The sequence below is a fragment of the Phyllostomus discolor genome, chromosome 1 (assembly GCF_004126475.2).
Source record: "Phyllostomus discolor isolate MPI-MPIP mPhyDis1 chromosome 1, mPhyDis1.pri.v3, whole genome shotgun sequence".
NCBI lineage: Eukaryota > Metazoa > Chordata > Mammalia > Chiroptera > Phyllostomidae > Phyllostomus > Phyllostomus discolor.
In genome coordinates, this window is record NC_040903.2 from 40,085,042 (window position 1) to 40,100,194 (window position 15,153).

The following is a 15,153-nucleotide window of genomic DNA, read 5'->3' on the forward strand; positions in this document are numbered from 1 at the left end:
GAAAAGCCAGAAAGAGCATAGGGCACCTCAAAATGGCACAAAGCTTGCTGTTCTAACATGGTTCAATCATTTTTTAAAAATAAATGTTGATGGATGGTTCCAAGACTTCGCTTAATTTTTATCATTCTGAAAAATTGATTCTTACATGTTTTCTAGTGTTTTAATATCTTTTCTGGAGGAGAAAAGTTTAGAAGGCCTTATTCCACAATTTTTGCTGACATCACATTACTCTGTTGACCTCTCTATATAGTTGACCTAGAATTAGGTTGCTTATCCAATCATAATGGCACAGTCTGATAACAACTTATTAAATGTACACATATTTCTCTTAGGATTACTTTTACTTTGTATGCTCATTTTCTTCAAACTATAGTTTTAAAAATTCCTTCATTTTGCAGTTGTGTTACATAACAAAATATAACACCTGGGTTTCACACACATTCCACATATGTAAACAAGTGCACTTGCACTCAGTTTCTCTAAATCAATTTCTTCTTTTCTGAATGGTAACATCAGGCATAGATTTATCAAATGAAACATCACTAAAAATATTACAAGAATTAAAAAAACATGTAAAAATCTGAGCAAAATACTAACCGAAACCAGATACTAAAAACTGAACATTTTGCTAACAATTATAATACAAAAAAGAAAGCATAAAATTGTTAGAATGATTGGAAAGAGAGCATTGTTGATACAAAAAGATTATAAATGTTTAAATAAATCAGTTGAGCTTTGTACAGAAACCATGTACAAAACTGAATAATTCCCCCCAACATTTCTAGCTGCCAGAGCCAGGGCAACACCAGATTTACCCCCATAGTTAAACTCTGTCAACATTTTTCTAAGTAACTTTAGAATGGAAACCAGAGAACACAAAACTAGACTCAAAAAGAACATGACATATTCTCTCGGGATTTTCAAAATTTAATTCCAACACAGTGTATCAGCCATATTCGCAGAGAGGGCAACTTAAAATATTTATGTGATAAATCATTTTCAGTTTGTGGTAAAAATGGAGAGTACAAAATATATTTACAGGTCCTCAGTCACAGATGTTAGACAGCTATCTACCTATATAGTGATGGTGACAGATGAAAGAAAAGAAGCAGGGGTGGAATGAGAAAGACGAGGAGAGGAGCACAGGAAAGGGGAAAGAATGACAGACCAGGCAAACATACAACTTGTGTTGGCCCGGCCATATCTGAGTAGGACAGTTTTCCATTTGGCTTCTCTCATGTTTTGACATCTTCAGTTTATTTATACTGTATCTCTAAATGCAGTTATAAAATTTAACAACTAAAAAGAAACACCAAGTAAATTGAAAAAGAGAAAGCACACTGAGGTCAGGATATTAACATATAAATTATTATAAATTACAACAATTACTACTACTAACTCACTTCTGAAATAATAACTTTTTTTAGTAAGGGACTGATAAACACACCTGGCTTAATCATCGAATGGAAGAAATTAAAAATTTGGCTATTTGGGTTGTTAATACCAGATTTGTAATCATATTCGCTACTTGAAAAAAACTAAAATTAACCCTCAAAATTATACAAAATATTATTAGTATATATAATTTTCTAAATTGCATATTTTTATTTTTTACCATTTCATTTTTATTGTATTTTTATCACTACACACTGTCCCCTCATACCGTCTTCCACCTCCACCCACCCCTGCCTCCCACAGTCACCACGCTGTTGACAATGTCCATGAATTCTTTCCCCCTTAAAGTTAAATATTCAACCTATTTTTTTCTTAAAATGGAGGGTTAAAATATTTTTGTTTTTCTTGCAAAGTAGTTGGTTATTAATTTGGGTAATCTTAGCTTAAACATAATAGTGAAATATTAGCCCTGGCAGGTGTAGCTCAGTGGATTGAATGTGGGCCGTGAACCAAAGGGTCCCGGTTCAATTCTTGGTCAGGGCACATGCCTGGGTTGCAGGCTAGGTCCCCGGTAGGGGGTGTGCAAGAGGCAAGCACCCACTGATGTTTCTCTTCCTTTCTTTCTCCTTCCCTTTCTCTCTCTCTAAAAGTAAATGAATAATAAATTTATGACTTATAAAATGCAATTTACATCATTTTCACCAAAAATATTTATTTTAATATGCACCAGTAAAGTAATTTACTAACAAAAAAGTTGCTGACTGTAGAAATGTTCCAATGAACATTTTTTTTCTGAAAGTTTTCAATAAAAAAAAAATTCAAAAACTGAAAAAAACCTTGAGTGATGACTGATTTGGTAATCTGAGAAACTTTTAATCTCAATGGAATTTAAAGAAATTTCTTACAATATTTTCATTCTCTAATTTAGTAAAGAAATACAAAATAAATTTGCCCCAGTGTTTGAATTGACACTGGTCATTGATACTTGACCTTTATTTCCTAATTAATATAACCAGGATAAGGGCAAACAGGCAGCAGTTTTTTAAATTTTGTTTTAAGATAAACTCATTCTATAAGTTTGTTGGTTTCTTCGATCTAAAATGCTCCTGAATATCGAAGGTGACTTCACAATTCTTTATGGATGAATACTCAGAGAGAAGAAATCACATGTTTGTTATGCAGTCATTGAACCCCCTTCCTGCTTTTCCCAATCAGAGCTAATTTGTAACCCCACCGTCCCCCTCACACACACACCCCTGTGCTGTTCATGACAAATCTGTCCAAGGCATTTTCAACCACAGGTGGCATTTAACCTGATGTATATTCAGGTCGCTTAAGTTGAAGGGAAAATGTTATAAAAGGCTTACCCCATTTTTCGGAAAAGCAATCCATCCCAGGTCCCCCATGACGGTACGTGAATCCAATAAATTCACTGAAAGAGAAAGAACACAAAACAGTCAAATGCACAAAATACATAACTATTTCCATAGTGTTAGTAAAAGTGCACATTGCTACATAACTGAAATTAGATTAAGCATTCATTGTGATGCATACAAGAGTTATAATCAAAGAAAATATTTTGATGTAGGAGAACAAGTGATTTTGAATTAACATTTAGAGAAAATTATATAAACAAGTCATTACCCTAAGTGCTTTTTTCATCAAACGGCAATAAAGAAGAAGAATTAAAATTAAAAAAAAAGAAAATGTGAAAAATCCACAGAAAACAGTAAGGACCATGCAGCTTTTTTTCAGGCGCTAGGCCTTGGGATTAGCTGCTGCCATAAAAGTGTGACTGAGTGTATTGTATTTTCTTCCGGAAGCTGTTATGAAGCAATTAACAAATAATTTACATTAAACAGCAATAAAGTATACCCAAGCTTGTAACATTTTTGTGATATTAACTGAAATCTGTAATCCAAATTGCAAGTTTAATTAAGAAATAAATCTATACACTCTTAACCAAGTTAAGGATATTGTAGCAGTTCTCAAGGTTGATGTTACAGTTATGTGTCCATTGCATTTCCAAAATATATTGTACCTAGATATAATCTTGAATGTGCTACTTACAGAACTATCAGCTACATTTTTGAAAGGCAGGCATCAATTATAGCTCTATATCTTAAAGCACCTGGAACTCCCAGGGTGGAAGTCTGAGTATTATCATTGCAAAAGGAAGCCACATAGTATATACACACATGTGCACCCACATCCCACACATTCACCATGTTTATATTTGAAGAAATTTACCTACTGCCCCCCTCAAGTTAAACTACCTGAAAGAGTACGGTGCTGTCAAAATGCTTTAGAGCTGGACCACAGACCATTATCTTTCCAACCTATTATGCATAACCCAAATAGATCTACTTGGCCCACTCTGCAACTGAAGCACTAAGTGAGCATGGCATGTGGACCCTAAAGGAAGAAAACTAGGTTATCTCCAGTCAGAGGTATGAAGTTTCCTAAACTAAATTCAAGAGCCAGTATCATGAAATGCCAGCATTTAAAAAAAAAGTGATTCTATGTGCAAGTTAAGCCTGGCTGCTAAAGGGTTAACAACTAGGCTGAGAAACTTGTTATAATATTTCTGTAAGAAAATGTAAAACAGAATTACTATAACCTAGAAAATCAAGATCATAATTCAAACAAAATTTTTCTACAACTGTAGAAATTTTGTGCATTTAACCTTTATTTCCCATCATTTTCTTTCTTATAACATCAAACCTACCTATACATTAATAGTTTATATTAGTAACATAAAGATAGATAAAAAATTTTAAATTGTTATAGAACAGAAATATACCCCCTACATACACACACATATGTACATAATATACATGTGTGTTCAGTACACTGGTCTATGTCCCTCAAATTCTGAGCTTTTTAACTAGAAAAGCACATACTTATGGAATGGCTGTGTCATTTTCATCTTTGTCCTGCACACATCGCCTTGGCCTTAGGGAATAATACAATAAATAATTTGTGAAATTATTTTTAAAGGAAATTGACTTACTGAAAAACTGTTGTTTAAAATGAAAAAAAAAAATATGTTTCCCTACCCAAGGACCTTGCAGGTCTGTCAGTCACTCCACTAAATCTAATATTTCACTCAAATCCATTGTCTTTCCTTTTTACTCTATTGTTGGCTTTTCTGGTTTCCAGGGGAATAAGGTTACATTAAACTTAAATGTCCTTGTCCTCATTTTGGCTTTTCTGGGACACTTAGGTATGTGTCTAGACATGACAAAACGCCAGGGGAGTGCAGAACCTAAGTCAGTATGTTTATTCATCTTTATGACTCACTTTCTTCACCTTCGGTACTGAGCGGCAGCCTATCTGCGTAGACCAGGTAAAACAGAACAGATCAGCAAACTAGAGACCTGCCATTATGATGGCAGACAAACTGAACTTGGTCCTGTGGTGCCCAACTGACGTGCCCAGGAAGTCTAGGAATCGCTAAACAGCCTGTCATGACCTTTAAAGAATGTGTGGATCCTGAAATACTCATTTTTACCAACAGAATTCGAGCTATCTTTCCCAAGTGTCGTTACCCTCACTTAAATTAACTTTCATCTAAATTACTGTTTTGACCCTTTTGGGGCCTAAAATGTATGTGTGTATGAAAGTAAATGAATGAACTCAAACCACTAGCTTGGTTGTTAATACAATTTAACACAAATTTTCAGTATTTGGAATACATTATTAAATGCATAAAAATAGTCATGATAGGAACATGTATTATCTCTGATGTGATGATTTTGTCCAAAATCATCAGGTAAATACATCAGGAGATTTACAGGAAATATATGTGTGTCACTTCCCATGCCTGTTTAAAATTGCTTTCCTATTCTAAATAGATGATTTCATATAATTCACAGTGCAAAGAAGATATTTATACATTACTAAACTGAAAATTGAGAAAAAAAGGGCAATTAGATGTTGTAGGCAATGACTTGCAGATTACTATATTATAATTTTGTTCATATAATGTAGAGCAAATTGGGATTTGATAGTCAGGGAAAATAACTAAAGTTACATATATATCTACTATATATCAATATATTACCATATGATTTATATATAGATCTCCATATCCATATATATACATACATATATATGCTATATATGTGAGTGAGCTTTCTTATACCTCCAAGTTTAGCACGTGGTCTTTTAGCTCTCACAAATGCTCTTCACCTTTTCTGAATTGGTAACTCTTCATTTGTCCTACAAAACATATTTCAGAAACTACTTTCTCCAAGAAGCCATCTCTGATCCTCCCTTTCCTATACTGAGGTAAGGTGTCATTACTGAATATTCAGTTAGCACCCAACCCTTATCTCCAAAACACTGAATATAGAGAATTGTATTGTTTCCTGAAAAGAACACTATGTTTGACTCATGCCTATGAACCTAGCCTGTGCTCAGAACAGCTGAATACCTGTTTTTCTTATAAATGAATCATTTGGTCAGTGGACACATGAAGAGGGTGCATACATGAGTGCATACAAGTGGTCATACACCTTAAACTAAAATAATGTTGTATGTCAACATTATTGTTGACATGTATTGTTGTATGTATTTTTTAAAAACCTGAAGGATGGCTTCTCATGGGAAGGAGCCAGGCATGCAGCTAAGCACCCCTGGATGCACAGCAAAACTTTACCCACTCCCGGGAAAAATGATCTAGCTCAAAGGTTCCTAGTGCCAAAGCTGAGACACCTTGGCATGAACGCCTATGGTTCTACTAGAAAATCTCTACCTTCACAGATTTTTGTAAGACACATTGGTATCGTGATCTTCATTAACAGAACTTAGCATATTTGAAGGAATTCCATATGAATCAAAATAGTACTCCAATTTAAGGAAATAAAAGTAGTAAATATTGAAGTCTCATTTAGAAAAATAATATTCTTGTAACCCAACCCTGAAAATTTTTCTCACATAATCATGTAGCTGTTCTCATTTATGTTCTGATAATGTCTCAACATGCATGACAGCATGCATGAAAAAGCACTAGGTCTCTGATATTATTCCCTCCCTTCCCCCCACTACTTAAGCTAGTTACATAAAACCAGAAGTTTAGGGTCCATCTGAATGTGAATTTTCAGAAGTTGATTTCCCAGTATTACTACCAAATTCATTTGTTTACTTTTATAGTCTTATTGAATTTATTGGTTAAAATTATAGAGGTTTCAGGTGTACAATTATATAATTCATCATCTGTATATTGTATTGTGTGTTTATCACCGTCTCCTTCTATCACCATTAATCTCCCACTTACGCTCTTCTACTTCCCCACTCCTAGCTTTCCCTCTAGTAGTCATCATACTGTTGTCTGTGTCTGAGTACTTTTTTTCTTTGCTTAAACCCCATTGCTTTTTTATTCAACCCCCAATTCTCCTTCCCACTGAACAGACTCAGGTCTCTCTGAGTCTGTTTCTATCTGTCTGTTAGTTTATTTAGTTCATTACATTCTACATCTAAGTGAAATCATATGATACTTGTTTTTTTCTGACTATCATATTTCACTTAGCATGATACTCTCCAGGTCCATCCTTGCTGTCACAAAAGATACGATTTCTTTCCTTTTTTTATAGCTGAGTAATATTCCATTGTGTAAATGTACCATAACTTTTTTCATCCACTTATCTACTGATGGGCACTAGGTCTGTTTCCTAAACTTGGCTCTTGCAAATAGGGCTTTAATGAACACAGAAGTACATATATTCTTTCAAATTAGTGTTTCGGGTCTCTTTGAGTATATTCTCAGAAGTGGAATTGCTGGATCATAAGGAAATTCCATTTTTAATTTCTTGAGAAAACTCCATACTGCTTCCCACAATGGCTGTACCAATATGCATACCCACCAACAGCGCATGAGGCTTTCCCTTTTCTCCACATTCTCACCAACAGTTCTTGTTTGTTGATTTATTGATGACAGCCATTCTGACAGGTGTGAGGTGATATCTCATTGTGATTTTAATTTGCATTTCTCTGATGATTAGTGACACTGACCATCTTTTCATATGTTTATTGGCTACATCAAACTAAATGTTTTACACAGCCAAGGAAACTATCAACATAATGAAAGGCAACTCACTGAATGGGAGAATATATTTTCCAATGATACATCTGATAGGAGGTTAATATTATTCAAACTTTATAAAGAACTTCAAAAACTCAACAAAAAAAAATCCAATTTTGATCTGGCTATTGTGGCTCAGTGAATTGAGTGCCAGCCTGTGAATCTAAAGGCCCTAGATTCCCAGCCAGGGCATGTGCCTGCATTGCAGACCAGGTATTACGAGGGCATGTGAAAGGCAACTGATGGATGTATCTCTCACCCATCTTTGTTTCTCTTCCTCTCTCTCTCCCTTCCCCTCTTTCTAAAAATAAATAAATAAAATCTTTAAAAAATGGGCAAAGGACCCAGAGAGACACTTTTCCAAAGAGAATATACACATGGTCAATACCAAATTCATTTTAAAAGGCATTAATGGATTTGAACTTCTATCACAGTAACAGTCACTAAGTATCTTCTGTGCAACAATTACAGTAATTAAATTGTTCTGAACAGTATATATGCTTGTTGTAAATTACAATGAATGTACAATGAGTATTGATCTTCACTGTACAAGTTAATTAAAACTTGTCCAGGAAAAGCCACTAATGCATATAATTAAAGGAAATGTTTGATACCACCATTACTTTGAAAGATATTAATTAGATAAAAGAAATTTTATATAAAATTATTTTACTTCATTATTTATATTTTAAAATAAAGCCACACCATTCAACTGAGAGACTGTCTTCAAGGCCATTTTCCCAAGCCATTGTAATGAAGATGAGTATATTGGTTGGTATTCTAATCAGTAATTAAGAAGACAGATTCTCCAGGAGAAATAACTCTGTGGAGTTCAATGAATACATAGTCTATCATGAACTTCTTTAATGTATGTAGGAAAGAATGACTCATGTATACAGGAACTTTTTAATAAGTAATAATCAGTTAACTGTCTTTCCAACCAAATAACCCATTATAATAGAACTAATTCAAATTAATCTTAAGCATGCTTAATTTTTGTTACTACATACTAATAATGTAACACTTTCTTGAACAAATAGAGGAAAGCTTTTAAAGAATTTACTTTTAGAAGAGTCAGAGAGCTGTTAATGCATTTTTGTTGTTGTTGTTGGGATGTGATAGAACAAGAAAAAGATAGAATGAGTAAAATAGAACCTATACATGGAGACTCCTAAGTCTTCACTTTCACACATCCTAAAAAGTAAAGATTAATTTGAATTAATAATTCAAATGTGGCCTTCAGTGATAATAATTTCAAATACTGGTATCTTTCTGTGTATCACTTTGACTCCGTTGCTTCCTCCTTAACATATTACTAATATTAGTAACAAAAAACAGAAACAATTATTGAATTCTCCAGGACACTAACACTAATGTTTTTTGAGACCTTGAAGACTGCTCCAGGACATTCCATCCCTCCTATATTGTGATCCTTGATGACATGGAGATAAAGTAGAGAGCCAGAGGCATATTCTTACTCAAATAGTTTCTGTTTTTCACATGATCTTCACAGTAACAAATAAACACAATTATAATGGTAGTTAAACTTCTGCCACAATATAAAGATGGAATAATTTGGATTAGAAGAATGATATTTTCTTTCTCTAAAGGCATTGAATTGAAGTTCCATTGCATATAGCAACATTTTGACGGGTGCTTGTTAAATAGAAATAATTTCTATTTAACAATATCAAAAAGTTACTGGATTCAATTACAACACACATTTTACTAATCTGTTGAAATAAACCCCAGATATCCAGATGTCCAGACTCTCTTCATGGTCCAATTCAGCACAGATGTGATTTCTTACTTGTGGGTTAAATTTTATAATTTGACAACTGCTGCAAGAACAAAGAACAGTTGACAAAATGAGTGCAGGGAAAGAGTACATGTGTTTCCCATTGGAAAACTAAATTTGTAAATTTGGTAAAACTTATGTTATAGGTTTAGTGGTATTATGTAGATTTCTAGTATCCCTTTACCTAAAGGCAAGAACCTACAACTAACAATATTTCCACAGACGATGAATGGAAGAGCCTCCACTTCTGTGCGATTCCTAACAACCCATGTGCATGACATTTAAAAAAAAAAGAATATGGACTGTATCTATGTGTCAGTTGCTCTGTGAGAAACTTATATATATTCTTTTATTTAACAATCACAACAAACCTGTAGGCTCCACAGAACGCTGACAGTTTGCAGTCCTGTTTAAAGCCCCAGCAGAAAAATCAAGGAAGGAAGAAAGCATGAAGCAATTCCTGAGGGCCCTGTGAGCCCTGCTTCCCCAGACCAAGTCCCTCACTTAGAGCCTGGATATAAGATACCGTGATTACAGCCACCTCTCTCCCTAGACATCCAAATGAATTAAACCCTAATCATAAACCAGTCTGCTCTATTTGTATGTGAATCGTGGAGGCTGAATACTACTTGAGAAAAATCACACAACCTAGGAGTTTGATTCTGAAAATGTATGCTAATCATGCAGCTCTGAACTCTAATTTGCCTTACCTTTTGGCAGGATTTGGTCATAACCCTATGGACAAACTCTTTCTCTCACCATCTGTGTTCAATGACAACATAATTTCTGTGGTTTTCTTCTAGCCCTCTGGCTACTTGTTTCCATTATAAACTATTCTTCCTGTACCAACTCTTCAAATCTTGGCTTTGATCAATACTCTGTTTTTGTCAACTGTCTTCACTTCTCACTCTATGCCCACAGTCTCGACTAGAACTTAACATGGGAAATAAAAAAGAAGTATTTTGAAAGAACAAATGTCTTAGTTCCAGACCATTCATATTAACTCAGACTATTTTGGAAGAAGAATAGCTAGTATACTTATTTTTTATTTGTTGGTTAGTCAGTTGGTTGGTTTTAAAGGCAATATTAGCATCTATCCCTATGTAAAAATCTTCCTGGAGAAAAGCTCATGAACGTCCAAGTCCTCAGTTAGAAGGCCAGTGGTAATTACCCTTTAAATCCATATATCTTGCCCATTTCTTTCTCTTGTAACTTCTACCAATGTATAGATCAGGCTGTTCCAAAATGAACAAAATATCTTCTCTATACAAGAAAAAAAAATCCCGTTTTCTATTTCAGTGACTGCAATGCCATAGAACTAGTTTTTCTATCCAAAACTCTGTGAGTACCTTTGCCTTCCTTCACCTTTATTCCCATATCGAATCAGTGACCAGATCCCGCCAATTGTAACTGTATTCTATATTTAACTCCCTGAACTGTCTGCTCTGTTTCATTCCACAGCATAAGCAGGTCAGCCAAAATCCTGGCCATCATCTTCCCTTAAAAAATCTCCTAACTGGTTTATCACTAGAAAAACAAAATCCCTGGCAATTTATTGAAAACATTACATCCAGAAAGATCTTTCTAAGCTACAACAATATGGTCATATCTCTCTCTCTTCAAACCTTATCACTATGTCTTATTGTTTTTAATAAAAATGCTTCCAGCATTGGTCTATATTTTCTTCTCCAGTATTATTCAGACATTTTCTTCCTTCTCTTTCCACAGTTTAGCAATACTGAACATATTTCATTTCCAATTATGTGGTCTTACTATAGGTTCAGTTCTGTCCAATGAACTATGAAGGTGATCTTCAAGAGAAGGGGACTTTTGAGGGGGAAGCATTTAGAAAAGAAAGTGGCTGCTTGCCTTGGAAGTGCTGGGTGTGGGGTGTGTTTCTCGGAGCTGGTGCAGTCATCTAGAGCAAATACAGAGAGTCAGCAGCAAAGCCAAGCCTGCAGATTAAGGTTAGCACAGTGACAGAATGGGAAATCTCTGGATCCAAATTATATCACAGAGTTGCTAATCCATCTAAATTTGAAACCTGCCTCTCAGGATTTTCTATTATGTCAGGGAAAAAGTCAATTTCATTTCTTAGTGCAGTGGGGAGGTGTCTTGCTATTGTTACGTGCAGAGGGATACATCCTCGCTGGTACAGCTGCTAGAATTTGAAGGCAATCTCCAATCTCTCTTATTTCGGTCTGCTTTCTTTCCATCATGTCTTGATAGTCTCAAAATCATATTTAGAACATCCCAACAAAATTCCCAGCTGAATCTGCATATATTACGTTTAACTGTTGACTATGAAGAGCTACTTTGTTTGTTTAAAAATACTTCCATATTTGTACACCTTGTTCCTTTGTTTCTTTTTCATTTTGTTTCAAAATATTTTTCACTATCATAAATGAAGTTTTAGCCACTGCTCTTTGGAAATCAAACAGTAGAATATTCATACTACTAAGCACATGACTGTGAGGGAAATAATAATTAATCAAAATAAATACCAAATATTTTGAATTTTTAATATACTCTAAAATTGTGTATTTGGGGAGATGGAGAAAAGTTATCCTCAATTAGTATTCACTAGTGAGGCCATACAAAGTATTTAGGCAAAGGTAACACTGAAATTCATTGACAGCTAAATGATGACTAATGGGCAGTCTGCTACACTCACAGCACACGTGGCATAAAAAGAGCAAAACCATATGGTTTTCAGTGGCTACCTTGTTAGGTGTGGCAACCAAACTTGTCAAATCTTACACAGTGATTTCATTCTAAAGAGAAAGTCAAAATTAGATGAAGTAACAGGCTTGAAAATTGTCACATAACAGAATACACTCCTCAGTTCCTTGCCATAATGCAAATAGATAGTATATGAAGCTATTCCTTATAAAATAGGATGAATACTCACACTTGAAATAAATGTGCGTATCTACAATTCACTCTGAGAATTGTTCTCTGCACAGAGAATTCTCATTAGTCCTATGGTTCTGGTTTGGTACTATGTGAGCGTGGGGAAGGGATTTTACTTTGAAGACCTCAATTCTAATATTTCTAATATCAGTATTTGAGACTGATACTCTGTACTTCATACACATTATATAACTTAACCTTAAGAATGATCTTTTTGGTATAGTATATTCTCCATTTTACAGAGGAGGAAATTGAAATTGAGAAGAGCTAACTAGGACAGTGGTCCAAGGTCCCAGAGCTAATAAGAGCATAACTGGAATCTAAATGTGAAACTGTCCAACTCCAGAGCTCTTTGTCTCGCTTTCCGTATCACACTCGCCCCGATGATGGACTCGCTGAATCCAAAGGTTCACTCCTTTGAAACTCACAACGCCTGTATATCCATGTTTCATTAAGTCAAGGAATGGGGAGTAGTGCATTACAGAAGACAGCATCTACATTAACGTTATAATAGCAAAAATTTTCAGTCATATCAATCTAAACAAAGCAGACTTTGGTTTTCCTGGGGCAATCACAGTTCAGTATCAAATTTCCAATAAGATTCCAACAAGTTACAAGTTTCAGGAAATCAAAAAAAGTAAGCAACAAAGATGAATCCTATTTTTTTAACTTTTAATTTTCTATGTATTCTGCTTTAAGGATGTTAACTGAGGCAAACTATGTAAACATTTGCCCAAAGTTACTTTGCCTTTAGATGTTAAGAAGTAACATAAAAATAGAATGACAAATGTGTGAAAAGCTGACTCTGTGTTTTGAGAGAATCTTTACCCCAGTTCTCATTACCCCTAGTGCTTAATTGAAATATACCAAACTGCAAACCAATCTATACAATTATTAGCCTTCCAGCCTGCAGTGTAGGATAAATGATGATTAGATCTGAACGTGCACTCAAACAGAAACTTACAAGTTTGTAGTCTATGCTTTAAGGAGGCAGCATTTCCAAAAATGAGCAAACAACTGGGTGGCCCAATTGCTCTTTTTGTAAAATGAGAAATGAACTGATTTTTGACTGACTGGCAACAGGAATCATTATTCTCATGTCAGGGTTGCACTTTAGTTCTGATGTAAACTTCATTCTGATACAAACCCAACATAATGGTTCTTTGTTATCTAAAACAGAAAAAAATTATACTACAAGAAATCTTTGGATATGGATTTGTCATCAAAAACTAGTCAACATATACAGCAATACAGACAAAAATACAAACAAATACTGTGTCTTAAGTTTTAGGTGACTGAGCATAAATATTTTACAATTCAGCTCTAATTATCCATCTTAAAAGCTGGAGTCATTCATGAGAGCAGGAAAGTACTTCCTGAGTCAGTCTACTAAAATACAATGAAGTATATATCTTAACACAGTATATAAGGTTAATGACCTGGTGCCTAAAATCTATTTTAGTCAAAATATAAACTCAGTAGTAGGCTAATTCTATTTTTACAAAGTATGAAAAGAAAACAAAGTAAAATAAAAGTACTTTCCATTTTCTGTGACATTGGGACAGATACTGTTTTATGCCTATTAAATGCTCATGTCCTTTCTCCTTCCTTGCTATCAGGGTTTTCCTTGTGTTTAGAGGGACAGTGTGCCCAGCAACAGACAACACATCATGACTGGCCTCAAAAAATAATAACAATCATGTTTCTATTACTTAGCCTTCAGTGAATCTGGTATCCTTGTTACACAGGGTCAGCCGATGAGATACGAACAGAAATTGAGTTCCCAGTCTCTGGGGAAGTTTCTTGTCCTAGCTGAAGGAATAGTGGAGCTGACGTGGCTCATGGGTCTTGTCTTTCCCTTATTCTTATTGTTTTGAACTGGATGTCGTGGTTGGAGATGGATTGGCCTTCTTGCCACCATGAGGCAAAAAACTTGAGGGTAAGGCCCAAAAAATCACAGTGACTTCTGTGCTGACACCATTAAGCCACTGACCCCAATCCAGAAGATAGCATCTACTTTCTCCACATTTCAAATTACTATTGGACACTTTTTATATTAGCTGGGACCTAATCCTAAATAATATAGATAACATATAAATAACTAAAGAAAAAGTCTAAGTCACTGCTTTAACTTCTATTCTAGTTCACTGCAATATGACACCTGCAATGAATAGGGTTCAGTTATTCAACATATTTATGAAGTATCTACTTAGGTACCAATAACTGTTCTAGGCCCTGAGAATAGACCAGAGAATAAACAGGATGTATCTTGTTGATTGTTCAACCTTCCAATAGGTGTCCCTTGTTTGAATTTATATTACCTATAAAATAATACTTCTATATCCTCCATGACAGACTCCTAGAGTATAATCATCTGAATTAACATTTGACATTTATGGATATATATGAACACATTCCAAATGCAAATAACATTATTTGGGAATGTAAATGAGAAATGTTAACCAAAGCATACACCTTGAGGATCGGTTCTGATATCAATGGCTATATCACTTATTGTATATCAAACCATATTTAGAAATTTTTCTTTTGCATTTTAGCATTTTCTTTAACAACTTTCTAATATCTTGTATTTCTTTATTTTGCATAATGTTATCTGATAATAATATATATCACTTAACCTTAACACATTTTTATATTATCCATTTTGTGATTAATACAAAACATTTACACAGTCAAACAGCATTTGAATCAGGCTCTGTCCTATCCAATGAGGTGAATCTACCAATTGCACAGCTGGATCGTTGGGGCGATGTAAGATTACAATAAAAGTTTGGCAATGGTAACTCTGAATTTTTGTGCTGATACCATTTCAAAGCAGCACCACCCCAGACTCAGACCTCTCTTTGAGTAGCTCTGAGTAAGTGTTCTTTATCAGTGGCAAAAGTCAGAATTATCTGTGCATATTTTAAAACTACAGGTTCCCAGGCTCTGAAGTAAAAAA

The 15,153-nt window shown here is 34.6% G+C and overlaps 1 protein-coding gene across 9 annotated transcripts in view; it reads right to left on the minus strand.

Moving 5' to 3' along the window:
• EPHA5 (EPH receptor A5) overlaps positions 1–15,153 on the minus strand; it is a 310,111-nt gene that overhangs the window by 279,444 nt on the left and 15,514 nt on the right. For all 9 annotated transcript variants that reach the window (XM_036021196.1, XM_036021186.1, XM_028507835.2 and 6 more), the window contains exon 2: positions 2,763–2,827. In XM_036021196.1, coding sequence (XP_035877089.1) covers positions 2,763–2,827 — 65 coding nt within the window. The remainder of the gene's footprint in view (positions 1–2,762; positions 2,828–15,153) is intronic.